Consider the following 27,465-nt stretch of genomic DNA (forward strand, 5'->3'; position numbering starts at 1 on the left):
AAGATCAAAATTTACCAAATGTGACATTTATGTGGTGTTTATCACCAAAATACCTACTTTTTGACTGAGTGAGGGATTCGTAGGAATAGTTTGTAATCTAGATCCACATTAAACTGTGGATAAAATTGTTATTCCAATATAAATGAACTCATGCCCTGACTAGAGTTAACTATCCTCCAACTTTTCATCTTATTCTGGCCAAATAAGTTAATTAAGGAAACAACAAACAAGTAATTTTTAAGAAACAGATGAATTTTGAGCATTTCTAGATTAATAATTAGTAAATAATTAATAATTATGTTTTGGATGATTCCTGGTTCTCCAATATAACTTACCCACACCACTGGTCTCCACATCCGACTCCCAAATGATTTGAACATCCCCAGTTCGGTGTACTTTCACCAGTTGAACACGATACTGCTTGCCTGGCTGCAAATCTGGAATGCTGTATGAGCCTTGGCCTGATCTGGCCTTTCCTACATCATGCCACTGTCCTATGTCTGTTTGAAATAGAGGGAGACAGAAAGATTGTGGCTGAGTTCCTCACTCTGCTGAACCAAAAGAACGTGTTGCCTTTGATTGTACTCTAGTGGGAATCCAGACAGGTGTAATTTATTGTTGTCATGGATTAATACCCCATTCTTCATTATTTTTCACTGACCGGTAGCTGATGGACTCCTACTGATTGAAAATCACTTATTTCCTCATAAGGAAACTAGGAATTTACAAAAAGAGGCCTTCAAAAGGAAGAAACTTGTCCCCTTCCAGCTGGCAACCACTTGCACATCACTGATTTCCCAACGTATAAAATTAGCAATTTCAATAAATCTGATGGCCAGGCAGAGAGAATTCCTCATCCCTCCCAGATGATTGGAAAGAGGGAAGAAAAGAACAGTAAGAAGAGATCTGATGGATCAGGTCATACAGTAGATCCATTTTAGTCCAGCATTCAATGTTGGAATTGAATGGAAGATTTGGAAAGCTCACACATTTGAAGACCTGAATAGAATGAAAAGTCTGTGTGTGTGTGTGTGTGTGTGTGTGTGTGTGTGTGTGTTCGTGCACGCATGCGCGCACGCTTATACATGAAGCAACAGTGTATGCAAGGCAAAATGGGTGTGGGAAGAGAGTGGTAGAAAGTATATGGTATGAGATGTTAGCGAAAGAGGATTTTGTGGGGAGCATGTATATATGAACAAATATAGCTCCTAAGACAATAATGAGTGATCTACAGAGCTTTTCATCCTAAAAGATGCTTGCCCATGGCTGAGGTAAGAACATGAAGACTATACAAGAAAGAGGACATCCACACCCCTCCTCTTACCTGTTTTGCTCATAAGACGGACTGCAAACTCCACATCTCGCTGGTTCTGACGTGGGATCCAGATGATGGTGGTGAAGTTTTCTCCTATCTCGCCCAAACTGATGTTTACAAAAGACAAGTTCACTGGGCATAGAGGCAGGGAGAAAATGAGAGAGAAAAGTATTAATATCACTATGTCTTCACTGGAGAATCTACAAGTCCCACCACTGTAGGCTTCAGAGCAAACAGCAAGGTCATTAAGACCTCAGAAAAACTGCCAGGTTAACTATATTTCCACTGTGGGAATTGGGACATACTAATCTAATTTCTGTGGCAGCAATTATAAAACTAGTTGGCCAACAGTGGCGTAGCGTGGGTTGTCAGCACCCGGGGCAAGCACCCGGCCGCTGCACTGTCCCTCCCCCAGATAGTCCCTCGCTCTCTCTCCGCACCGCACCGCACGCCTGGCACCCCCCCTTCACAGTGGGCGGCGACCCGGCGGCTCGGATCGGATTCGCACAGCCAGCACTGCAGTGAGAGAGAGTGAGTGAGCCAGGCAGGGGCAGAGAGCTGCGAGTGCGAGCGCGCCCCCCCCAGATGTTGCGCCCGGTGCGGCCGGCCCCCCCTGCACCCCCCACGCTACGCCACTGTTGGCCAATGCAGGTCCATGGCCTATCAGGTTCTGTCGCAGTTTCTCATTCATGCCTGCCTCTGCTTAGTTTCTCAGGCCAGACAAAATCGGGCATCTGGGGAGGAAAAATCCCTAGAAAGGAGCTTTTTAAAAGTAAAGGGGAAAAAAGTAAAGAAGCTGAGATTAAAAAAAAAGGACTGCCTCACCCTGAAGGAGCTCCTGTGGTGCAGCTGCAACTGCACAAAAAAGTCCCTCTGAATATTAATTTTTTTAGCTAAAAAAATCAGGGTTTTTACATTGTGTGTGTCTAATGGTTACTCTCTCCATAAGTTCCAATTATGTTGCCAACACAACCTGATACCCGGCTGCTATAGTTTCTTGTTTTCAAGTTGCTTTACACATGTGGACCATCCACTGTGACATCTGATACCTCGGTATCGTCGAGTTATCATGTTATTCCCTTTTGGGTGAGCAGCATTATGTATAGCACAGTAAAGGAATAAGTAAAAGTAAAATAAAGAAATTAGAAGGTGAGATAAGGAAAAATATCAGGAAACATACCTCCAACATCAAAACCATTCAACATATTTCTCCATATTTTTATATCAAGGTAAAACAATCCTTCCTTCTACAGTGTCCATACACTGCTTCATACATTGCCTATTCTTTATGTGTGGCCTTCTCTCTTTTTCAACATCTCAACAACTCCATACAGTCATGATTTTCTTGGTCTTCTTCACCACTTCACTCTTCCAAATGTTGTTGTACAATTCAACACTCACTCCCTCTACATGAACAAACCACCTGAAAGTCTGTACTGCCATTTTATTTTGAAATCCTTCCACATTCATTCACCACTCATTCATTCTTGGCCCTATCTCTTCTTATTTGACCACACACTAAGTAGCTAATTCTATTGTATTCAATTTACTTTCATGCTTCTTTTGAATACCAACTCTCGCCTCTGTATAACAAAGTAGGCAGAACACACTCAGCAGTCATTTTTACAGCTGAAAGTAGCGCAAAATCAAATGAATTGTGGCAAGAAAGGCACAGGCTAAGCGTGTGAATAATCTGAGTAGAGATGTAGTCTATGGAAATATCATGGACCAGTTAGGGTCTACAGGGAGTCCTTAACTTATGAACACAATTGGGGCCAGAATCTCCATCAACGGGGCAGTCATAAAGCGAATCATTACATGACTGGACTCAACTTTATGACCATTCTTAACATGGTTGTTAAATGAATCACCATGATTGTTAAATGAACCATGCAGTCATTAAGCAAATCCAGCTTCCCCAAGGGGCTACAGGTCACAATTACAAAGCTGCAGGATGCCGCAGCTGGCTGTAAAGGTGAGCTGGCTGCCAAGGGCCCAAAATTGTAATCACATGACTGCTGGAATAGTGTGATGGTTGTAAGTGTGAATAAAGGTCATACAGCCATGGATGTTCTGGAGGTGACTTCAGGTCAGTCACAGTCTCTCATCCCAGCTTACTTCACAGAGTTATTGTAGGTGAAAATTGAAACAGGGAGCACTATGTTTTCAACATGAGCTTCTGAACAAAAGGCAGGGAGCAAACCAAACAGTAAATAATAATAATAATAATAATAATAATAATAATAATAATAATAATAATAATAATAATAATAATAATAATAATAATAATAAAGTGTATTTAAACTCAGCACACTAACCATGGTTTCTAGGTGAATGTTGTAGGAAATATCTTCTCTAAGATTAGCAGGAAATATTTTTAAGGCTTCACATACCTGACTCATGCATTGTATATTCCTCAAGTAAGGATACTTCTCCTCGACCCTCTTTGGTTTCTGCCCACAAGGAGAATTTATAGGGAGTGTGGGGATCAAGGTCACTGAGATTGAGGCTTAACTGGGTGGCTGGGATATGGATGTTGGCAATGTCCATCTCTGTCTGATTGGCTAGGCACAAGATGGCAGAAGAGTAACAGGTTAATTATCAGAAAATAATGCCATTGTCATCCAACCTGCTGTCCATATGTGATGGGTTTCATTTCGCAGAAATTTGTCAGCTTGGAGAAGGTGGGTATCATGCCCGAAAATGCAAATCCTGTTGTTGAGTTGGCAATGCTCAACAAGCACAAAACAGATAAGAAGGAACCATGCATTAAGGGAGGGAAGAGGGCAGAGATATTAAAAATGGAATTTGATTTCTAGCATATTGTGACAAGAATCAATGAATGTTAGCTAGTGATTCTTGCCACCTATGCTAGAAACCAGATTCCATTTTTAATATGTCTCCCATCTTGAGTCTCTTTAAGTCCCTTCAGATTCATCAGAAACATTATCTACCACTGAAACCAAAGGAATGGAAGAAAGATGTACAAATTATGCATAAATGTTTATTATTATAAACATTTCTTCTCCTCTTCCTTTTCTACTCTAAATTGTCCCTTCTAGAAGTAGTTATGATGCTGGAGCACACATTGTTTTGTAAAACATGTCTTTGCTTTCAAAAAGGAGCTTTTATTTGGATTGTGTCTATGGCTTTTCAACTGCAAGAAAAACGGTGAATGAGATAGAACTTCATGGCAAAGAAGATTCAGATCAGGAGAGTTTTCTCTCAGTTAAGCAGGTAGAACAAGCAGCCTCAGGCTGTACTTCAGGATTTCTGCCTGATTTTATTTGGAAGTAAATTCACTGGGGCATAACCATAGTTTTATGCCTAATTAATTAGGAATTAGATTCATTGAATTCAGTGAAACACATTGCTGAGTGAACTAGCAGAGGATACAGCTGGAAACAGCATATGATCTGTCTACAACCAACAATCCCATGACTGGTGACATCTAAAACAGAGATGACAATCCATGGCTCAGGTGTGCCTCCTAACACTACATCCATGAATCAAGGATTCCCAAGATTGTACACGACCATTAGCGGTAGAATTTTCATTCAATATGAAGGGCTACAGTAGTTTTTATGGTAGGAAGGGAAACACAAGGCTTCCACGATGAAAACATTCAATCCTATCATTAAAGTCCCTCTCAAAATATTTCAGCTCTTCTCTTTCCAGTAACACCAGAAGGCATTCTGCAGTCCACCAGTTGACCAGGAAGAGGAATTGCAGCTCTCATTGAGGAAAGGTTCCCTGCCACTGACCCTAAATTGTCAGATGCCAAAAAGAGCCCCTGTGCCTTAGCAATGGTCTTCCTCTTGCACAGCTGTCTTCTTTTTCACCTGGCTACCCTAGAGAAAGTGAAAGTATACCCACAAAAAGTCCACAGTAGGAGGAGGAGAGCATAAAACCCCACCAAAATAATACAGAGGCCTTCAAAGTGTCACTCTCCAATTCTGCCCTTCTAGAAAATGGGCACTTTGAATCCTGTACAAAAAAGAAAATGCATCATTGCATTATCAATTGAAATGCCCCAAGTTTTTGAAAAAAAGAGCAGATGAAAATCTTCAATCAAAACAGATCCCCCACCTGCAAACATCCAAAGAAAACATAAGGCAAAAATGTGTAGGTAACCAATTTTTTTTAATAACATGCAATGTGTAAACGGCTTTGGAGGATTAGTGTTGGGAATTTCCTTTCTTGAAGGATTTCCAGCTTGGATTTGTACATATGTTGAGACTTTTTGGGGGGGATATATTATTGACGAAATACCCTGCAGACAAGGCTAACAGGTGACCAAGACTATGATACAGTGGCTAATAACAGTAATCTGACCATAAGTTTTAATAGAAACATGGTGCCTGGATGTAATCATTTTACTTGCAAAAAGTTATGACCCATTCTGGTGCCACATATTTTACTAAGACATTGGTACATGGAAGCCAGCATGGTGAGGAGCCTGGAAACCAGTCTCTGCCTTGAAAAAATATTGAAAGAAGTGGTAAATTAAGCTTATAGAAAACAAGACTGGGGGGGGGGGATGTTAGGATTCTTGAAGTAACTGAAAGACTGAGGGCTGAATTATTCTGCATTACAGCAGAAGGTAGGATTACAACATCAGGTGGAACCTGTGGGAAAGCAGATTTCAGCAAAACATCAGGGAAGTGTTTGATCTGAGAAGCACTTGTTCTTCTTTGTTGGGGATTTTTAAGTACATGCCAGATAGTCATCTCACAGAGGTTCTCTAACTGCATCCTTTATTGCTGAACCTTGATCACCTTCAAAGGTCCTTTGACTTTACAGTTCTGATTACGTAATGGTAATAATCCCTCAAAGAAAGTTGTAACAAGAACAGCAGCATCAAAAGCAACATACCTAAATACAAAATATGTGAGGGTTTTCCTCTCAGGTTCCCAGGATGCTGTGCTACAGCCCCCCCCCCCCAAAAACCCAGAACTTCTACAGACTCACCTTGTTGGTATCCCAACACGTATCTCAGTAATCTCCCATTAGGGAATTTTGGAGGCATCCACTCTAGCAACACGGCTGTGTCCGAGAGATAGTCCAACTGAAAGGATTCAGGGATGCTAGGTACTATGTAAGGAGGCAAAGAGAAATGAAGAGTGAAGGGCACAAGGAATGTAAATGGGAAGGAGAGGGTTATAAATGTGGGAAGAAAGCTGTAGTAGACAAGACATGCTCCAGTTTGCAAGAACAAGCCCATCATAACAAATGATCTACCTGCCATTAACAAAGCATTCATCGCATAATCCTTAACTTATGTCTGTCTGTAACCTTAGTATTGCAACCAAAGATGCAACAGAGCTCCTGATAGAATGAAAATCACTGTTGTTATGAAGAGAAAATAAATTATCCTTCAGTACAGTAGATGGGAAACTTGAAGTCCCAAAGACATGACTTGAGTCCTTTTTGCCTGCACTGCTGTACTGAAATTTTTCTGCCACTGTGAGTGTGAGAAATGGAGAGTTTGATGTCTCTTCTACTACATGACACAATACTACACTTACAAGAGCCTATCATATGCAGGCAAATTGGGAGCATGTGCTGAAGATTGCCAGAAAAAGCAACGGGTCCTGAGTTCCAAAAATGAATTTCTATGTCAGCTCAAGCCCAACAAAACATCTTACCCTTGAAACCAAGATGGTTAACTATAATCTTTTAAGATTTTTTTAAAAAAAACATGTTTTCCTATACAGCAGCGCATGGAATTCTGGGAGTTAAAGTCCACAAATCTTCAATTTGCCAAGGTTGAGAAACACTGACAGAACTTTTGAAGAAGAGGTTGCCAATCCAAGGGCCTCGTCTTGTCTCTAGCTTTTGTTTTTAGTTTTATTGTTATGTTTTTAGAATTTGTGAGATTAGTATGAATTTTAGATGTAGGTCACCAAGAATTTATGACTGAGGCAGCATATAAATGATGCTAACTAATGAGGCCTTCACTAAGTTTTAATAACATAAAGAAATACCTAATTTCCTCCAATCCAGAAAAATCCAGCTCTAGCAACATACTCAGATATACAGTAATATACTTTGCCCCCTTTCTACTATTACTCCTCCTATTGCACTGCTAACCCTCATTATATTCTTTACAACCCTAAAAGATTGTCCACACCTACCATATCATTATTTCTGTAAAACAGTAATAGTAGCAATAAGAGTAATAGTTTCCTCCCTCAATATCTGCTTAATGCAAATTTTCACTTTTAAGACATGCTTAAAGATACTAGATTCTACAAACTGATTAAGTGAGTGGGCAGGGGAAGCTGTGGTTAACAGGGCTCATTTTAATTTATTTGACCTAGGATTCCCACCTGCCCCCAAATTCAGATTTATGCTTCATACCCTGCCTCATACATCTTTTCTCATGAAGTTAAAATGTCATAAATGGGGTTGCCAAATAGGAAAACAGTAGAAAATTGGACACCCTGGGATTTGTTTCATTTCAGAACATTTCATGCCTTTCAGACCTGGGCCTGGTCTGTGAGCAAAGTATTTCTGTGCTTACAGCTTTCAACTCTTTTATACATTCTGTCCGATATTCTGCACATAATGCAAGGTCTGAATAAAGTGATGTGGGCAGAGAGAGCTTCTAGGAGCAGGAGCAGAAGTTGGAAAGAAGTTCAGAAGGTGCATGGAGGGAAGCACAGATGGAAAGTTCCGAGAGTGAAAGACCGCCGGTTCTTACCTCCCTCAGGTGTAACAAACTCCATGGCCTCGCTGCGGGGCCCCTCCCCCCGCCCATTCAACACTGCCAGTTGAACCTGGTACCGGCTCCAGGGCCTGAGGCCCCCCAGTATGACTTCAGACACATTCCCCAAAATCAGCAGCTCCCCGTGGGAATGGAAGTGAAGATGGGCCTGTCGACGGCTACGTTCTGCCAAAGTTCCCAACCTGGAGTAATACACCTGGTGACAGTGGAATTTCAGAGAAAGAAAGAGAAAGAGGGAGAAATTATTTGCCCAGACTTCAAGACACCCACATTCACCAGCTCCCTCAATATTGGCAAGTTGTTGTTGTTGTTTTTTGAAAAATGCTTGTCATCATGAGTGGAATTGCTCACTCCTCCCCTCCAAAATGTGACGGAAGGGTGCCTGTGAGCATGTCAAGAATTATTTCTCCTTCTTAATTTGTATGAATAGAAGGCATACAAGGCCAAAAGGCTTTTCAGCATGTATCAAATGTTCCCTTCCTTGAAGGGCACCTTTAACAAGGAATCTCTCACAAAAAGCAGGGAAATGATACAAACAAACATACAATTTTGGGGTTTACATTCAGTTGTAATTCTAGCCTGGTCAGTAAACTTCTGGCCGAATGGCAGTTCTATTCAGAGTCTTGCTGAAGTCCCACAGGCCAGTGTTTACCCTGAGTTTAAAAAACAAAAAATTAAAAAGCAATTCTGCAGCAAGTCAGTCTCAGTTCTGTACCATAAACATCCACATCTTGTAACCTGTGTGGATATATTATACCCGAGGACTTTCCACAGTTCCTTTTACGTGGTGAAATTTATTCTGCATCAGTTGACGCATTTTACATTATTTACTCTGGTTTTGCTACTTGGAGATGCAATATTACAATAGCTTGGGAATTTATAGGAAGGATAAAGTTTACAATATGAAGGCAGTTTACGGAATTTATACAAGGGATTATGTTACAGTAATTTTGGCAGTACAGATTTCTCTCTACCCACCCACCCCAGAACTGGAGTTTTCCAAATATATTGAATTTTAACCCATAATACTCCAGCTAGTCTGTCCTTAGAAGATTCTAGGATTAGTACTACCACACTTGGGCTGCAGAAGTCTAGCCAACCACTGGATAAATACAGTAGCCCAGATTTTTGCAGCCCTGGTGGTAGATCCATAAAACTGTCCAATTCTAACATATTTCAAAGGCACCAAGTATTTTAAAAAGGTGCTTCAAATGCTGTCCTCCAGAATGCAATGCAAAGTTCTTATGCCATACCCTGAATCCCTTGAGGTGTCCCCAAATTTTCTCTCTGTTGGGAAGGATCCAAGAAAGCTTGATGGTAGTGCTGTTTATCATCTCAATCAGCAAATCTTCAGGGACAGCCTCGGGCACTAGGGAAAAGAGGGATCCTTTGTACTTACAATTTCAACAAGGAAGGAAGGGGAGATGGAAGTTTTATTTATTTTTTAATTCCATTTATATCCTGCCTTTCTCCGAAGACTCAGGGTGGCTTACAAGCTTAGCAGTAGCCTTCATTCTATGTATATGCCTGCTTATTAGGGCTTTCACACACACCCCAAGGGGCATTATTACAAAGTCAGCTTAATTGCCCCCAACAATCTGGGTCCTCATTTTACCTACCTCGGAAGGATGGAAGGCTGAGTCAACCTTGAGCCTGGTGGGATGCGAACCTGCACTAATTGCAGGCAGCTGGTGTTACTTAAGGAGGCATTAGCCCACTGCTCCACCAAGTTCTACAAAGACACATGGCTCTGGGTATTCTGCAAGTGCCAAGACTCCAAATCCCCAAAGAAAGACCTATTGAGGAATTCCTTATTAAGTTAGTCCCAAATGTCACAAAGTAGTAAGTGAGCTTTGTAGTTGTCAGGGCTTTTTTTCTCATAGAATGCTCAGAACGGAGTTCCGGCACCTTTTTTGGATGGACCCTTGTAGGGTAGGCAAGGTGGGTTGTATGACATGTGTGAGTTCCGGCACCTTTTTCTTTTATAAAAAAAGCACTGGTAGTTGTACAATCTGTTTTATCAATTGGGAAGCCAAGCAAAGTTGGTGGAGCAGTGGGCTAATGCCTCCTTAAGTAACACCAGCTGCCTGCAATTAGTGCAGGTTCGAGTCCCACCAGGCTCAAGGTTGACTCAGCCTTCCATCCTTCCGAGGTAGGTAAAATGAGGACCCAGATTGTTGGGGGCAATTAAGCTGACTTTGTAATAATGCCGCTTGGGGTGTGTGTGAAAGCCCTAATAAGCAGGCATATACATAGAATGAAGGCTACTGCTAAGCTTGTAAGCCGCCCTGAGTCTTCGGAGAAGGGCGGGATATAAATGTAATAAAAAAAAAAAAGAAAAAAAATCAGAAATGGCATTTCCCATCCTTCTGAGCCATACAATAAAACTCTTCCCTGTCAGTGTGTGAGAGAAAAAAAGTTGGGGTATCACAGGAGGTGCAGAGATAAATTAAGATGAAGTGACAGAAGAAATCTCTAATGTACTGTGCAATCTTAGTAATGATTACTAAGGCATCTCCCAGTGAGGTTAGCTATGGTAAGTAGGTTCAGTATTGGAATGTTAATTGGGTCAAGATCTTCCAGTACTACACAAATTCCAGTTTGAACTTTTGGGGGAAGTTTTAGTCGAAACTGCTGGCTGAACAAGCAGGCAATAGCCCACCCTCAATTTAGAAAAAAATAAAATCCAGCAATTTCAACGACCTGTATTTTTTATTTATGTATGACCAAGATGACTATGATCGTGAAAGCAATAACTGAATTCTGTCATTAAAGACTTCTGTATGCCTAAAACATCCAGTTACACAGGACTGTTGGGATAAACTGTTTCTTATTTTTCTGGCAGTTTCTGCTGGGTATGGGCGAGAAGTAAATCCTGCTCCATTTGTTTTATTGAATAGTAAAACCATTCCCTATCCAACAGAGCTACTTGTTCTTGAAGGCAACCAGACATTATAGGAGAAAAGCCACAATAGATTATGGCAGTATTTCTCAACCTGGGCAGCTTTAGGATGCATAGACTTCAACTCCCAGAATTCCCTAGCCAGCATTGTTGACTGTGGAATTCTGGGAATTGAAGTCCCTGCATCTTAAAACTGCCCAGGTTAAAAACATTGAACTATGGAATTCAAAAATTAAGAGGCAGCAAAAATTTTCTGGCAGCAATTTTCAAATTAACAAGCTTGCTATCAAACTTCTCATTGGACAAAGCAAGAGTAACACATTTGAATCCTATTTAGAAAATAACTCTTACATAAACAAGGGATGTGGGGGGATCATCTTACATCTAAAAGAAGATAAAGAAGATAATCACATTTTTTTCTTTTTTCAAACACAAACATTTTCAGAAATAAGGATTTAAAAAATACCTCAGAAACATGGAGGAAATGGAAATCTTAGATGCAGGGTGGAGAGCAATGATAGCATAGCAATGTTCTACTGAAGTGTTTAAAAAAAATCGGTGCTCAGCATCTAATTTGGTTTCCTGCCATGGTAGGTATTGAAATAATGTACATGTCAACTAATATACATGTCAACTAATGGACCCAAACAAATCAGAACTCTGAGGCTTGAAGTTTCCTCAGAGAACATGTTTATTGGATACATAATATCGGCACAGTCAAAAGTGAAACCAACTCTAAACTTTCCCCCCAGGAATTCAATGTAACTAAATGTAACACTTCCCTCCCCCTACTATGCTATTGATCACCCTACCCAATGAGGGCATTTGGCGGGCTCCGTGAAACTTCTTCTCTCCACCTCCCAGCACCTGTGGGAATGACCTTGGTTCCTACGAGATTTCTCTGTGTTTAGCCTAGTGATCCTTTCAGTTTCTTTCCCCACCCCCTTCCTCCCAACTTGTGTGGCAACTGAGAATGACAAAGATGGCTTCTGCCAGGTTCGTTTCAGAAGCTGACAGTACATTAGCTCCCTCCCCTCTCCTTTTGATACCTCCAGATGTGCTGGGATTAAAACTCCCACACTTTGTAACATAGCTGAGTTTGGTAGAATATATGGGCATAAACGGATCCCTCATTACTCACCATCCTCCCCTGAGTAACCCTTTTCAGTTTGAGGTTCAGGCCCTTTGCCAAAATCATTCTGTGCTTGCACTTTGATCTCATAGGGTGAGAAAACAGGGGTATCTGTCACCAGCACAGGAGAGTCGTCAACTTCCACCTCTTCCCACTGGTCTTCATTCTCTAGCCGCCACTGAACACGATACCTCAGCGTTGGGGCATTCCACTCCTTGTGAGGCAAGGGCTGAAAAACAAGCAGGTGGAAGAGAAGGACATACAATCAACAGCAACCCTGGGTGACAGACAAGCTTCACTGAATGGGAACCCTTTTGCAGGAACACTCTTTCCAATAATCTTTTCAAGCTGTTTTGAAACAGGCCATGCGATCACTTTCACTCCTGCATAATAATAGCAAATCAGAGCTGTACATTGGCCTCAAACAGAGGAAGGCACTGTAATCTGGTGACCTACTAATTAATTTGGATTTTTATTCTTAGCAGCTCCAGCCAACATGGCAGAAGAATTTTGAAAAAATACCATATAAAGAGAAAGCAGAGGCTTTTCATCATCTCTTACAATTTTAGAACTCTACATCACCTAGACCAGGGGTCAGCAACCTGAAACAGTGAAAGAGCCACTCGGAACCGGTTCCCTCACAAAAGGAAAAACTGGGAGCCGCAAAAAAATGTGTGCGCATGCGTGTACATGCGCACATGCGCAGAACAGGGTTTGACTGAAGAGTGGAGCCAAGGCGAGATAGGCACCTACCCTGCATATTTGAATTGATTGGTTGAACTTTTTTAGTCCCACTTTTTTTTTTTGGACTACACATAGCAGAGGACTGGGAGCCGCAGTAGACAGCTGAAAGAGCCACATGCGGCTCCGGAGCCGCGGGTTGCAGACCTGTGACCTAGACAAAAGATGAAAGATTTCTGACAGACTAAATAATAGGCTTTTTGCACCACAGAGTGCATGGATTCTTCTATCTTAAAAAATAGCAGTAGCTATCAACTCAATTACCCTTAAAAAGATATTAGAAAAATCAATGGGGGAATAAAACCATCAATGCCTATTAGTCACAATATTTTCAATATCAGAGGGAGGAAGCCTCTTGACAATAATTGCTCAGGAACACAAAGAGACGGTTTCTATCCTGCTCTTGTCCTGTCCATGGCCTTTCTGGGGCAATTGAAACATTATGAGGTTAATCCTAGTATAAGATGTGAAGGTGATTACTTCTCTGGGCAGCTAATTTTTTTTAAAGTAAATTCATGGAAGGGATAAATTAATTTCCACATAATTTCCACATAATGTCGAGGCTGTTTAAATTATAGTGATCTTCTATATACATATGAAAGCTATAATGAATGGATTCTCCCATCTTGTTTAGCTTAAGTAAATCTCATTATAGCTTAGGATGAAATGTGAGTCCACCCGTGCTCTTGACAGTAGCTTTCAATTAAAAGGAAAAATGGGCCTTGACTTCATGGAAAGCAAGATAAGATAAGAAATATCTGCTCAGGAGGGTATGGTGTTCTCGTGACCGATGCACTCAAGCAATTGCATTCAAGTTTGCAGTCGTAGGGGGTCAACTGGTACATACCAATAATTATTGCAGTTTTGCATAGCAGTGCTATTAGAAGACTGAGAAACATAAACTGACTCCATGTTGGAACCGGGATCATGGAGACAGCCTGTCATCACAGGGGGAATAGAGGAGATAAATTCAACAGTGCTTTGAAACATTTAGCTGTGCAAGAAGATAGTATAACACAGGAACATATTCAACTGAAATTTAGACCTTTTGTCTTTTAAGCAAAAAGAACCCCTTAAAAAATAACTAAAATATTAGATTTTTTATAGCAAACTTAGAAATCAAAGTCCATTTTAAGGGCACAGGGTTTTTTTAAAGAATTAGCAATGTGACCTGCCAGTTGAATGTCTGTATAGGAGAGAGAATCCATGCTGTCAAATGGAGGGCTTGGAGGTTGGTATAATATATCCTGCTGTCTCCTTGAAAAATACGTTTTTTTCAAATAACCAGAGGATATCCCAGTGAGAAGTCAACCTTCAGTTGCCTCTGTCACTGTGGGGTTATTAAAATGCATAGTGATAGTAGCTGGAGAAAGCAAGAATAAATCTTAGTAATGCAAAGGATGAGAGGAAACACTATAAAAGTGATTTAATCCAGTAATCAACCATCTGTCAATTTCTGATCATGAACAGAACTTCAGACACTGCTTGTTAGTAGATGCAAATAGATGTAGGCTGAGCAGAAGAAGAGAAGATGCAAGGCTTCAGATTAGGGCATCCATTTGTGGAATGATTATATCCTGCTTAACATGGATGGCTGGTTTTCAATATTACCAGTGCAACATCTCACTAAATACATCCATTTCAGAGATTAGTGGTTAAGCAAAGCAAATCTGCTAAGCAGCTACAGATATAACTGAAGAAATGGAAGCTACTTTGAAAAGTAATTTTGGGAACCTAGTAGTTTGAACATAGAAGTTTAGGGACAAGGACATTTAGCATTTAATTTAAAATATCATTTATATTATCATTTATATTACATAGGTTTTCCATTAGCAAGATATGAGTTGAAGGAAGGAAGGATGTAGCTAAGCCATTTCATAGATAATGTAGGCAGTACCTGGAGCATAGTTAGCACATTGACTGAAAGCTAAACGTGATAACTGTTTCACAAAAGGGATATTTTTCTCTTGAGAGAATGTGGACTCTAGGTCTTTGACTTCTGGGCCAGAGATTATAATGAAAAGTCACCAGATTGTGATGAGCTTTCCTCAAAATTAGAATTAGATTAAAACTTGGAGGCAGACCACTGGGTTAACTCAATCCCAAAATTCAGGAGCAGATCCATAGAACATAGAAGAAGAGTAATAAAAGGCTTGGTGGAGCAGTGGGCTAATGCCTCCTTAAGTAACACCAGCTGCCTGCAATTAGTGCAGGTTCGCATCCCACCAGGCTCAAGGTTGACTCAGCCTTCCATCCTTCCCAGGTAGGTAAAATGAGGACCCAGATTGTTGGGGGCAATTAAGCTGACTTTGTAATAATGCCGCTTTGGGGGGGGGCGAAAGCCCTAATAAGCAGGCATATACATAGATTGAAGGCTATTGCTAAGCACATTGGTTTGTGCTTAAATTGTAAGCCGCCCTGAGTCTTCGGAGAAGGGCGGGATATAAATGGGATTAAAATAAAATAAATAAATTAAAGGAGGGATTCTTTTTATATATGAATTAGCTGTGAGTCATGCAATCAAAGAAATGACAAGCTTAGACCTTTTTTTCCTTTCCTTTCCATTCCTTTCCTTTCCTTTCCTTCAGCAAAAGAAAAACTGAAGAATATTACATTTTTAATAGATAGAAATAATAGTCCATCATAACATTATCAGAATATTATACCAAAGAAATGTGGGTGTAGAAGACAAATCTGTAGCCTTTGGGCATTGTTCCTGATTGAAAATACCTTTTCCAAGCAAGATTTTCATTCACAGTGCCTTCATTAACAAGACTGAGTTGAGATTAGGGTTTAGCAATTGAATTGTTATTAATAAGAACTAATTTATCACCTGACCTAAAATAGCTTAGGAAGGGGATTTACCCCATTTCTTTTTAATTGTTTTCCTCTCAAGTACTGAGAAGACAAATAGATAATGGACAACCTTATAGCTGAGTTTACCAAATCTAATCCTGAATTTAAATCAACCTGTGATCTAATTTTCATTTTAAAAAAGGGTATTTCAGATATGCAGGAAGCAGAGGCCTGGTGGTATTTTTTTTCTTCATATTTCTTCTGTCCTGGTGATAGGAAAGTCAGCTTTTGTTATCCATAGTATAAAGAGGTAGGTATCACTCACAGTAGGCTAGATTACTTAGCCCAGGGCTTTTCAACCAGTGGTACCAGTACCACCTGTGGTACATTGGCACCTGGCAGATGGTACGCGACCATCCTAGAAAGGTGGTAGTGAGTGAGGGGAATGAGCTGAACCAGTGGCAGCACCACACAAGCCTAAGTGAGAGATGGCTGGAGTTGCAGGGCTGTCAGGGCTCAATGAAAGCGCCAGGATCAGCGCTTCTTCGGGGCTATCAGGGCTCAGTGGAAGTTCCAGGATCAGCACCAGTCTCCATCTGGAGTTTGGCGCTGATCCTGGTGCTTCTGAGCCCAGAAGAAGCGCCGATCAGCTGGAATGTTGCAGCATCTCCAGGGTCTTGTGATTTACATTCAGATGCTTGGCAACTGATTCATATTTATGAAGGTCACAGTGTCCCAGGGTCATGTGAAGTAACCAAAACCTGCTGCAACCACCCAGCAGAGGGGGGGACGGAATAAAAACCAAACACCCCTGCACCCCACCCCGACTGCCAATCCTCAACAGAAATGCTCACAACAATGAAAACCTTGGGCAGGAGGAAGAGCGTCGCCAGGCAGGCGGGCAGGTGTCTTGCTCGGTTGTGGCGTGGGGGGCACTTTTTTCAGTGCCATTGTATCTTCAAACAGTCACTAAGTGAACTGTTGTAAGTCGAGGACTACCTGTACTTCATCACTGTTTTCCTTTTTTTTTTTTTGGTCATCAAGTTTTTGACACCTTGCTAGGCAACTGGTGGTACTCGGATGATGCCATATCCTAAAAGTGGTACAATGGGCGAAAAGGTTGAAAAGCCCTGACTTAGCCCATCCCATCCAAATTCCCAGGAAAGTGAATAGTATTTTAAAAATACACTCTTTGTAGCTCAGAGTAGAGGTATGAACATTCTCAAGTAGTGTCCATCTTAGTAATATGGTCTTTGACGTGAATAAATCAAAAACTCCGAGTCTGAAGAATCCTGTTGCACCAATGGATTCCTGTCCCTCAGCAACAGGCCAGTCTGTTATACTTGATCTTTGATTTCCCATCTTGTTATGACCTCTTCCTATGCTTTGCAGAATGTCCACTCTTGGTTTTTCTTGTAACACCCAGAAATCATGGCACCAGAAAGTTGTCAAATTGGAAATCGTAAAAGGGCCTATGTGGTGTAGAATACAGGGAGTCCTTGATTTACGAACACAATTGAGCCCAAAATTTCTATTGTTCAGAGAGAAATTTGTTAAGTGAGTTTTGCCCCATTTTACAACCTTCGTTGCCACATTTGTTAAGCGAATCACTGCAATTGTTAAGTTAGTAACATGGTTGTTAAGTGAATCTGGCTTCCACATTGACTTTGCTTGTCAGAAGGTCGCAAAGAGTGATCGCACCACCCCGGGACAAAGCAACGGTCATAAATATGAGTCAGTTGCCAAGCATCTGAATTTTGATCACATAACCATGGGGATGCTACAATGGTCCTAAGTGTGAAAACTGGTCATCAGTCATTTTTTCAGTGTTGTTGTAACTTCTAATGGTTACTAAATGAACTATTGTAAGTCTGTATGCTGCTTTTTCTGCCTCTAGACCAGACATGTCAAACACAAGGCCCGGGGGGCAGATCCGGCCCGCGAAGTGGTTTCATGCGGCCCGCGAAGCCATCCTGGAAACAATGAGGGAACGGCCCCCGATGCCTTGGCCCTGGACCAGAGACCCTCCTTCTGCCAGAGACCCTCAGATCTGTCCCACTCCTGCCCGGGCCCCCATAGGCACCCTTGAGGCGAACGATGTAGAGCTGGCCACACCCACCCAGTAGGCCATATGCACTCTAGCCACGCCCACCCAGTAGGCCACGCCCACCCAGGCCACGCCCACCCGGCCCCCTGAGGGCAATCGCAATGCTGATGCGGCCCTCAATGAAATTGAGTTTGACATCCCTGCTCTAGACACATGGCTATCACAACAGATAGTAGCAAAAGAGCAACAGCTGACAAAATGGAACATGGGGTGGAAGGGGATGAGCCTGCCAAGGATTTTCATGCTTGTTTTTAAAAGCATACTTTCACTGTCTGTATATTAAGTCCATCAATTAGGGATGTACATCTGGTGAGAACACAAAAAAGGGCCTTCTTGGTGGTGGGCTTTTCTTTATGGAACATCACTCCCCAAGAGGTACAGTTGACTGTTGTTTTTCCAAAAGGACCTAAAAAAAAAGTTTTGTCAGTGGGCCTGGGGACCATGAATGGAGATATAGATGGAGCCAATCAAGAGGCTGATTTGACTGTATGGTTGGTGTCATGGGGAGTGTAGTTTTTTTATGGGCTTTTATTATATGGTGGATTCTTTTACATTTTGTAAGCCACCTGGAGTTAACTATGTGTAAGTTGGGCAGCTACATAAATTTATTTTATTTTATTTATTTATTTTAATTCCATTTATATCCCGCCCTTCTCCAAAGACTCAGGGCGGCTTACAAGCTTAGCAGTAGCCTTCATTCTATGTATATGCCTGCTTATTAGGGCTTTCATACACCCCCCCAAGCGACATTATTACAAAGTCAGCTTAATTGCCCCCAACAATCTGGGTCCTCATTTTACCTACCTCGGAAGGATGGAAGGCTGAGTCAACCTTGAGCCTGGTGGGATGCGAACCTGCACTAATTGCAGGCAGCTGGTGTTACTTAAGGAGGCATTAGCCCACTGCTCCACCAAGGCTCTAAATTTGCTTAATAAATAAATAAATGGGAAATAATGGCAATCTGCCACTTTCTTTTTGAATGTCAAACTGATAGTTACGTCATGGACAATTGCTTGCCATAGGTAACTACCCAACTGGCCATCCAAACAACAGATGCATTACTTTTCCATCTCTTGATGCAACATGAGGTAAGGCAGAAATGATCAAATCTGGAAGGAAGACACAGCTGGACAAAAGATGGAGGAAACCATGCATTGGAAGCACTGCATTTCTCCAAAACACCAGCAGGGGGAGGCACAAAGACAGAAGAGATGGGAGCAAGAAAAAAAGCAAATATCTTATAATGTGTTTTGTTGTAAGTTTTCTCCAGAGGTCATCCATCTAATGCCTAAAGCAAAGTTTGCCTATTATACTTCTCAAATGTAAATATCACTTGTAAGCAAGGCTTACTTTTTATCTTCTCCTTAGCAACAACAAGCAAACAAAATCTGTTTTTAAAAAGTGATAAACCAGCTTTATGCTCTTAATTCTACTGGGGAAATTCTAAAAAAAAAAAATCTTAGGATTTTTTTCCATTAAATTCTTCTGCTCATTTCACCTTCTCCAAATAAGAGCATGATATGCCTAACGCTTCTTGATTATAAAGCTAGTTTTATTATCCCAATAATAATCCCTCTTGAGTCAAAGCGCTTCTGGGAATCCTGATGGCATCAACAAAGAAGGGGATTTCCATAACCAACTCCCCCTTTTTCCATGAAGAGAAAGGCATTTCTAATTCAGGAGACAAAAAGCAACTGGCGTCTTTGAAATGTGTGGGATTTTACATGGCATCTTCCTTCTAGGCGCTGCAAATGAACCACGCGAAGCAACCAGTGCCAGGCCAGCTGTAGCAGGAATAGCAGCTGAATTTGGTAGAAACCGCTCTGAAATGAAGCATCTGGCATCAGTTCCTTCCTGGGAATTCAGCCAAAATAACCTATCATTATGACAAGCGTGACAATTCAGGGACAATACTGGAAGAGAAGCACACTGGTATGCTGCCACCTATTTCTGCTGGAACACAAACAACACAGCAAACCCAAACAGAGTTAAGAGACTAAAATGGACAATTGGGGTGTGGGGGCATACACTGCTTCAACACAAACATGACTTCCAGACCTTGCAATACACACAAGTTTTCTGTCACTCCCACATACGTGTGAAGTTGAGCACTGGCACACATGATAACCTAAGAAAGGAAGATTCACCGTGAGGTAGCCCATATGATTTTGAACAGGACAGGAAGCCAGCAAAGTAACAAATTTGCATATATGCTTTTGTATTACTGTAAACTGCCTTAAGTGCTTACAGATGCCTAATGGCAAAGAACATGTTTAATAATAAATAAATAAACCACGACTTCCGGTGGCTCCGCGGCGACGGAGGGAGCCTTCCCGGGCTGCCCGCGGCTCAGCTGGTGTTTTTTCGCCCGAAACAGCGCCGATCAGCTGTTCGGGCGAATCTGAAGCCCCCTCCTCGGGAGAAGAGGAGGAGGTGAGCCCCCAGGTGGGGGTTGAGTTCTCCGGGGCCGCCTGAGCTTGGAGCTTGGGCGGCTGAAGGATTGAACTCCCCCGTAGCCTGGGCTGCTCCCAGCTGGCTAGCGTCTCTGCTCCGGACTTCATGGAGCAGAGCCAGGCGTCTGCGACCATCCCTGCTTGAAGGAGAGACTATGAAAGGGAAAGAGCAGGCAGAGCAGTACAAGAGGGAAAGATGAAGAGATGAAGAAGATTTTATTTTACTCTCAAGCTTGATGGACTTTGCTTAAAACTTAAAGTGAAAGTGCGTCACAATTGTAAGTAAAAGATGGCGGCTAAACCTCTCCCTAGAACTTTTCGGAGTGCTGGAAATTCTCCGGTGCAACAACAATCATTGCTGCAGGCGTTGCATTCTCCTGATGTATTGACATCGAAGGATCTTGAAAAACATACCCAGTTAATTTTGGAGTCAATGGGTGTTAAATTTCTACAGATGGAGGAGAAATTGGAGAAATTGGAGCAGAGAATGGAAGAAAGGATGGAACAGAAACTTAGAGAAATGAAGGTAGACATTTTGTCCTCAGTGCAAAAAGTTGCTAAATGTGTGGAGGTGCTGGATGATCAAGTGCAAGATTTGATTCAAAAGAATGCTTTATTAGAAGCAAAAGTATTGGAAATTGAAGATTTAAAAGACAAAATCGACAGTGAACAGAGCTTGGCTCAATTTTACCAGATGCAGTTTGCTGTGAGAATTAGAGGCCTAAAAGAGAATATTAAGGAAGATTTAAAGCAGCTGGTTTCTGAGGCTTTTGAGGGAGTATTGAACCATCCAGCATCTGAATTAAAACAAGGTATGGACAAAGTGTTTCGTGTGAATTCGTGGATTGCTAAACAGAGAAAGTTGCCTAGAGATGTGGTGGTTTATTTTGTAAAAAGGGAAATTAGAGATGAAGTTATACAAGCTGCCTACGATACCAAAGTTGTGATTGCTGGTCAACAAGTTTTGGTTCTAAAAGAAATTCCTCCAAAGATTTTAAAGAGAAGGAAGGATTTTATATTTCTTGTGCAAGAGCTCAAGCAAAGAGATATAAGGTTCAGATGGGAGATCCCAGCTGGGTTGAGCTTCATGTATGATGGCAAAAGGTACTGTTTGAGTAATGTGAAGCAAGCGCATGATTTTTATAATAATGTCTTGAAAGTAACCCCATCAACACTTCTGGAAGCTGCAGAGGGATCTGGAGAAGGAGAACATCAAGAGGATGAAGATGCACAGATAGACGAGAAGGGTACAGGAGGAGTTCAAGCTGCAACTCTTTTGGATGATCTTAGAGAACAGAGGGTGACGCGTGCTGCCTTAAAACGCTCAAAAAAGGAAAAAAAATAAGATCAGTAGAAATCTATGGAACTTCCACAAAATATTTATAGTTAAGTGGTAGTTGTGTTTTTTTAAAAAAAAAAAAAAAAGTTTTGGGATGCTATGTATGGCAATAGATTTTTTTTTTTTTAATTTGGAATTAATGGACAACTTACTACAGAGGAAGAGGAAGAAAGTTTTGTGGGTTAATGTGGGTTAATTTGTGTAAGAACTATTTATTAATGTGCAAATGAGAATATGTTAAGGTAATAGTGAATTGTGGAAGAATATAGATGGGAATGATGCTAGTTTTCTTTTATTTTAGTTTTTTATATATATTTAGTATTATTAAGGATTGGTTTACTATATACAAGCTAGAGAGTGATGGATTTTAGAGTTTATAATTGTTAGTATATGATTGTTTATGATTGCCTTTTAGATATATACCTTGTATTTTGCTCTGGGAAGTCGGGGGGGGGGAGGGGGGAGGAGGGGAAGTGGAGGGGGGGAGGTAGGGGAGGGAGGAGGGGGAGGGGGAGGGGGGGAGATAGGGGGGAGGTAGGGAGGGGAGGAGGGCGGGGGAAGGTGGGTTTTTTTTAAAGGAAAATTGTATTTTATAAAACTTTTCAATAAAAAAAAAAAAAAAAAAAAAAATAAATAAATAAACCACAAAACGTAATGTGCACGTGATAAATATGTAGCATCAAGAGCTTGATGATACAGAATGAATGGTCTTTGCTTCCCATTTAAAATCAAATTAGGTAGAAACAAATCACACTTTCTCAGGAGGAAATGGTACAGTCAAGAAGCTATTATTAAAAAGCTCTTGCATACTCATCCGCTTGATCTCTGGGGGCAGGAGGTAAACAAAAGCAGCTCAAGTTTCTCATGATAACTGTGTGAACTGAAAAATGGAGATACACTTCCACCCCAAAGACACATCAGGGCACAACTGTTTTCCGAACATCGCAAAATTCGGGGAGTTGAACAGGATGTGCGCAGCTGGATTTGAAAAATGCTGATCACCTTGAAAGGCAGCACTGGTACCCATCCTCCAGAAGTTGCCATCCTTCAGTCCCACCATATGGGACGGTTCCAGTCCAATCTGCTGCAGGGATAGAATAAAGAGGCTTGCAAAAAACCAAATGTAGATCTCTACTCGTGTACAGGTAGTCCTCGACTTGTAACTACAACCAGAATTTCCATTGCTAAGCAAGGCAGTTCTTAAGTGAGTCACGGCCAATTTTAAAGCCTTTTTTGCCATGGTTGTTGAGTGAATAACTGAAGTGAATCATGTGGTGGTTAAGAGAATCCCATTCGTCCCTTTGGCTCTGTTCTTGGAAGCTGACAGGGAAGGTTAAAAATGGCAGTCACAGAATCCGGAGATACTGCAGCCATCATAAATACATGCCATTTGTCAAGCACCCAAATCTTGATTACGTGACTGTGGGGATGCTGCGATCGCCATAAGTGCGAGGACCAGTCATAAGTCACTTTTTTCAGTGCCGTTGTAACTTTGGTTGCTAAATGAAAGGTTGTAATTTGAGGACTACCTCTACATTTGTTTTTTGGAAGCCTCTTTATTCTATCCTTGGAGCTAATTGAACTGTAGTTTACTTTCTTTGGTGGCGTCTGTTTGAGCCTCCTACATACCCGAGAACATTAAGCCCATGGATTGTGTTCATGATGGTGAGCTGTATTTGTGCAGACATGCTCAAGGACCTTATGCAACAGAACAAGTCCTTCCATGAAAAATAAATCCATCAACCTTGAAAAACTGCCCCATCAAGGTGTTTTTCAGAATTTCTTTTCAGTAAAAACTCAACAACTCTAGCAACCACTCCTTGCACTACAATATAATCCTACAAATGATGCCAGTGGCACTGAATCTGTGGGTGAGGAGCACAAGAGATTGGGACCAATATCACTGAGGTGAATGAATCAATATTTTACCGTCCAGGTGATGATCATATTAGTGGTTTCATTTCCTTCTCCTCTGACATCAGATGGGTTTCGCTCAGGTGCTGAAAAAATAAAGAGACTAGAGTTATACTGGGATGTCTGTACCATGATTCCCTGAAAATAAGACCCGATCTTATATTAAATTTTGCTCCAAAAGACGCATTAGAGTTTGTTCTTCAGTTAGGGCTTATATTCGGGGAAATAAGGTACTAAATGTGTCTGTCTGATTATCTTAACTGGGACTTATTTTGGGGGTGGGGCTTATATTACAAGTGTCCTGAAAAATCATGCTAGGGCTTATTTTTCCCATTGGGTCTTACTTTCAGGGAAACACGGTATGTCTTGAATCAACCAAAACCAAATGCCTCCCAGACTGAAAATGCCTGTCTTAGGGGTATTAGGAGCCAATGTTTGTGGGGCAGCACTGTTTTGTGCACGGTATGGTTGTGTTAACAATGACAAGGAACATTGCCTATAGCCTTCTTCCAGCATCTTGAACCTTCTTACCTGCAGGTTCTGTGGCATGACTGGCAGACCGGCTGCTTAATTCGCTTTTCCCCTGGTCATTGCTGGCCTGTACATAGAAGTTATAACTTCTGAATGGAGCCAGGTGAAGAATAGTCCATGGCTGGTTCCCTGGGACGGTGGTTAACAATTCCATTTCTGCTGGCCCAAATTTGGTTTCTTCACCAAACACAATATATTCTGTGAAGGAGAAGGGTAACATCATCTCAGAGTTCGAATGATTTTTTTTAAAAAAAAACTCATTAAAATTGCTATTCCCTTTCACTAGGCCCCTACGGCTTTCCTAGGTTCATGCTACAAGCTGAACTAAAAGGCACCTGTACATAGACGAAGCTAATTTTTGGTTTAGCATGATGTGCAAATCCAGGCATTTGGGTTATTTTATTTATTTATTTATTTATTTATTTATTTAATTTTATTTATATACCGCCCTTCTCCCGAAGGACTCAGGGCGGTGTACAGGGCAATGCAATAAAATACAACATACAAAAATTAAAAAATATTAAATACTACAGCCCTATTCAATAAATTAATACAAAACCATAAAATACCCCTAAACCTATCAGACCAGGCCGGCTTGTTCAAATAAACGTGTTTTTAGGTCCCGTCGGAAGGAGCGAAGGTCGGGAGCCATCCGGAGCTCAACCTGACTTACTGAATAGTTTCTGTATTTCTACACGTATACAGAAACAGGGAAATGTAAAAATAGCGTTTTCACCAATGTGTGATTTATATCTAGCTTCAAAATTCAGAGATATCTGTAAGGAAGCACTGAATAGTCACTTTATACATCACAAACAGCTGCATCTTTCCCATCAGTCTTTTGTTAAACTACGCTAAGTCACAAGTAACAGTGGCAATATAAACAAAGAAATATAAAGTTGCTGTCTAGGGTGCTTTCTAGCTGCAAGTATTTCCTAAGTGCTGCTATAAGAGACAGTGGCGTAGCGTGGGTTGTCAGCACCCGGGGCAAGGCAACCGGAAGCGGAAATAGAGGGGCGGGCGGGCGGTGACGTCACGGCACTGCTGAAAAGACGCGCCCCGCAGTGGCGTAGACTTTCCAAGAAGAGTCGCGCGCATGCAGGATGCTTCCGGGTCCCTCTCGAGGGCGGCTGGGCGGGGCTCCGACCTGCAAGAGCCGCTGCATTCAAGCTCGCACGTGAGCCCCGCTAAATAAAGCCACGCATGCGCACGAAGCTAGGCCGGCCGGCCAGCGGGTCCGTCTTCGCTCGGCCAAACCTGCCAGGGCGCCTGCGGGGCGCTTGCGGTTGGCCTGAGCCTGGGCGGAGAGTTGGCCGCTTCTATTTATTTTATTCAGTTTATGTGGCCGCCCATCTCACCTGCCGGACTCATTTCGCTTTGCAAGAAAGAGCAGCTCGAGAGCGGAGCCAAGCCAACTCTGTGCAGCCCTTGGGGCTCCCTGAGCAGCTCAGTGCGAGCGCGTCCCCCCCAGATGTTGCGCCTGGTGCAGCCGGCCCCCCCTGCACCCCCCACGCTACGCCACTGATAAGAGAAAAATAGAAGCCAGGGATGACTATGATTGACCACTTGCTTCCTCACCCAAGCTTCTTCCAAGGAGATACATCCATGGGAGGGTGTCAAATGAGAAGCAAAGGATGAAAGCAGAGCTGCAGTGTCAGCTCTGCCCCTTTCTCACCCATGTCGTGACCCCCACGTGGATACAAAAAGGCCCAAGATTGTGGTGCAACAGGACTGCTTTTGTCATTTTGATGAAAGCAGCAGACCTTGCGGATGCCTTTTCCAAGGAAAATCCATGAGTTCTGATTAATCAGGGGTCATTTCTCCTTAATGGCAAGATACCCAGCATGATTCCTTACCATTTATTTCTCTGTTGTGATTATCTCCCGGGGTCCATGTCAGCTTTACCTGATGATTCTGCTGCCTCTGCACCTCCAGATTTGATACAGGGCTAGGTTTGCCTGACAAAAAAAAGACTATAATGAGACAGCCAGCCACCTGTCTGTCCTCACTACAGAAGAAAAATCCAAGATTTTTTTCCCCAAAACAGATTTTTGGGGAAATGCCTGTGTCAAAATGTGAAAATTTGAATCCTTTCACTCCCCCTTCAGTGCCGGAATTACAACATTAATTTTTACAAATTATCTGCTGACAGAGTAATCCGCCATCTAAAGTAGATTGAATCTGTAGCCTTTAAAGTTGTTGATTGATTAAATGTAATTAAAACTAGCTTGTTTACACAGAGGCTTATTTCTGAAAATTCGGAACTGTCAGTTTTCTGTACATTTGTAGCTCAAAACCATTATTCATTGCGTTTCATTCTGTATTTTTGTAACACACTAGAAACAAATTCACCTCATTAAAAAAAACAGACCAATGTCTGCTTTGTCTTATGCATTATGTTTTTATATGTAAATAAAACATAAATTACATTGCATATGTATGTAAATTATGGCATTTACATTTATACTTATATAATTTATAAATTTTATTTTGCAAGTCGTCTGAACTGCGAGATGGGCAGAAAATAAATATGATAAATAAATTTTGTTATCTATGTTTAGAACTCTCCACATTTCAGTGAATCATCCAGCTTAATTTTAAGAATTAATCTCCTCTCAAGTAATATCCCATTAAAATTAAATAATCGGAACATACAGACTTGGATTTCTGAGGGAATGAATCTAAGAAGAGAGGCCTGCCTAGAATCAACTGGAGGGAGAGGCTTTTCCTATTCAGGTAGTCTTTGACTTATGACCACAATTGAGCCCAAAATTTCAGTCACTAAGTGAAACATTGGTTAAGTGAATTTTGCCCCATTTTACAACATTTCTTGCCACAGTTGTTCAACAGTTGTTCTGTGAATCACTGCAGTTGTTAGGTTAATATCACAGTTGTTAAATGAATCTGGCTTCCCCATTGACTTTGCTTGTCAGAAAGTCGCAAAAAGTGATCGCAACACCCCAGGACACAGCAACGGTCATAAATATGAGTCAGTTGCCAAGCGTGAAAAATGTTCATAAGTCACTTTCAACGGTGTTATAACTTTGAATGGTCACTAAATGAACTGTTATAAATCAAGAACTATCTGTATTTTTTTTTAAAAAAAAGAATTTAAAGTGAATTAAAGAATTAAAAACAATAACCATTTTAAAAGAAAAAGTAAGGAAAGTAAGTAACAACGCAACACAAAAAAGAGCCTTTTCCGTAGCTGTCTCAATGCTATACAAATCCCTTCCCATTATGGTACAGTTTACACCTTTTTAATTACTTCAAAACATAATCTGAAACCTTGTTTTTGGAACTGGCATTCCCTTCTTGAAATTCATCTATATTCATCTATATATCACTGTTACATAATTGCTGTTATTTTTATTTATTTATTGACAAGTTGCTTTGTTTCAATTAGGTTTTTATTGTCGTAAAAGTGCTGTACTGTACATGGCTTTGCCAGAAATATACATGGGCCAAACTGCAAAAATAGATACACAGCAAAAATGTAGTGCTT

At 41.3% G+C, this 27,465-nt stretch overlaps 1 protein-coding gene across 1 annotated transcript in view; it reads right to left on the bottom strand.

Annotated features, from left to right (window-relative positions):
* The window catches only part of L1CAM (L1 cell adhesion molecule), an 80,386-nt gene that overhangs the window by 24,282 nt on the left and 28,639 nt on the right, over positions 1 to 27,465 (bottom strand). Inside the window, exons 14-23 of the mRNA XM_083355811.1 lie at positions 25,817 to 25,908; positions 23,961 to 24,158; positions 23,445 to 23,515; positions 12,089 to 12,308; positions 9,299 to 9,414; positions 8,022 to 8,241; positions 6,287 to 6,409; positions 3,709 to 3,879; positions 1,325 to 1,447; positions 336 to 500 (exon numbers count right to left, since the gene is read on the bottom strand). Coding sequence (XP_083211937.1) covers positions 336 to 500; positions 1,325 to 1,447; positions 3,709 to 3,879; positions 6,287 to 6,409; positions 8,022 to 8,241; positions 9,299 to 9,414; positions 12,089 to 12,308; positions 23,445 to 23,515; positions 23,961 to 24,158; positions 25,817 to 25,908 — 1,499 coding nt within the window. The remainder of the gene's footprint in view (positions 1 to 335; positions 501 to 1,324; positions 1,448 to 3,708; positions 3,880 to 6,286; positions 6,410 to 8,021; positions 8,242 to 9,298; positions 9,415 to 12,088; positions 12,309 to 23,444; positions 23,516 to 23,960; positions 24,159 to 25,816; positions 25,909 to 27,465) is intronic.

This window comes from Vipera ursinii (assembly GCF_947247035.1).
Source record: "Vipera ursinii genome assembly, chromosome: 2".
Taxonomy (NCBI): domain Eukaryota; kingdom Metazoa; phylum Chordata; class Lepidosauria; order Squamata; family Viperidae; genus Vipera; species Vipera ursinii.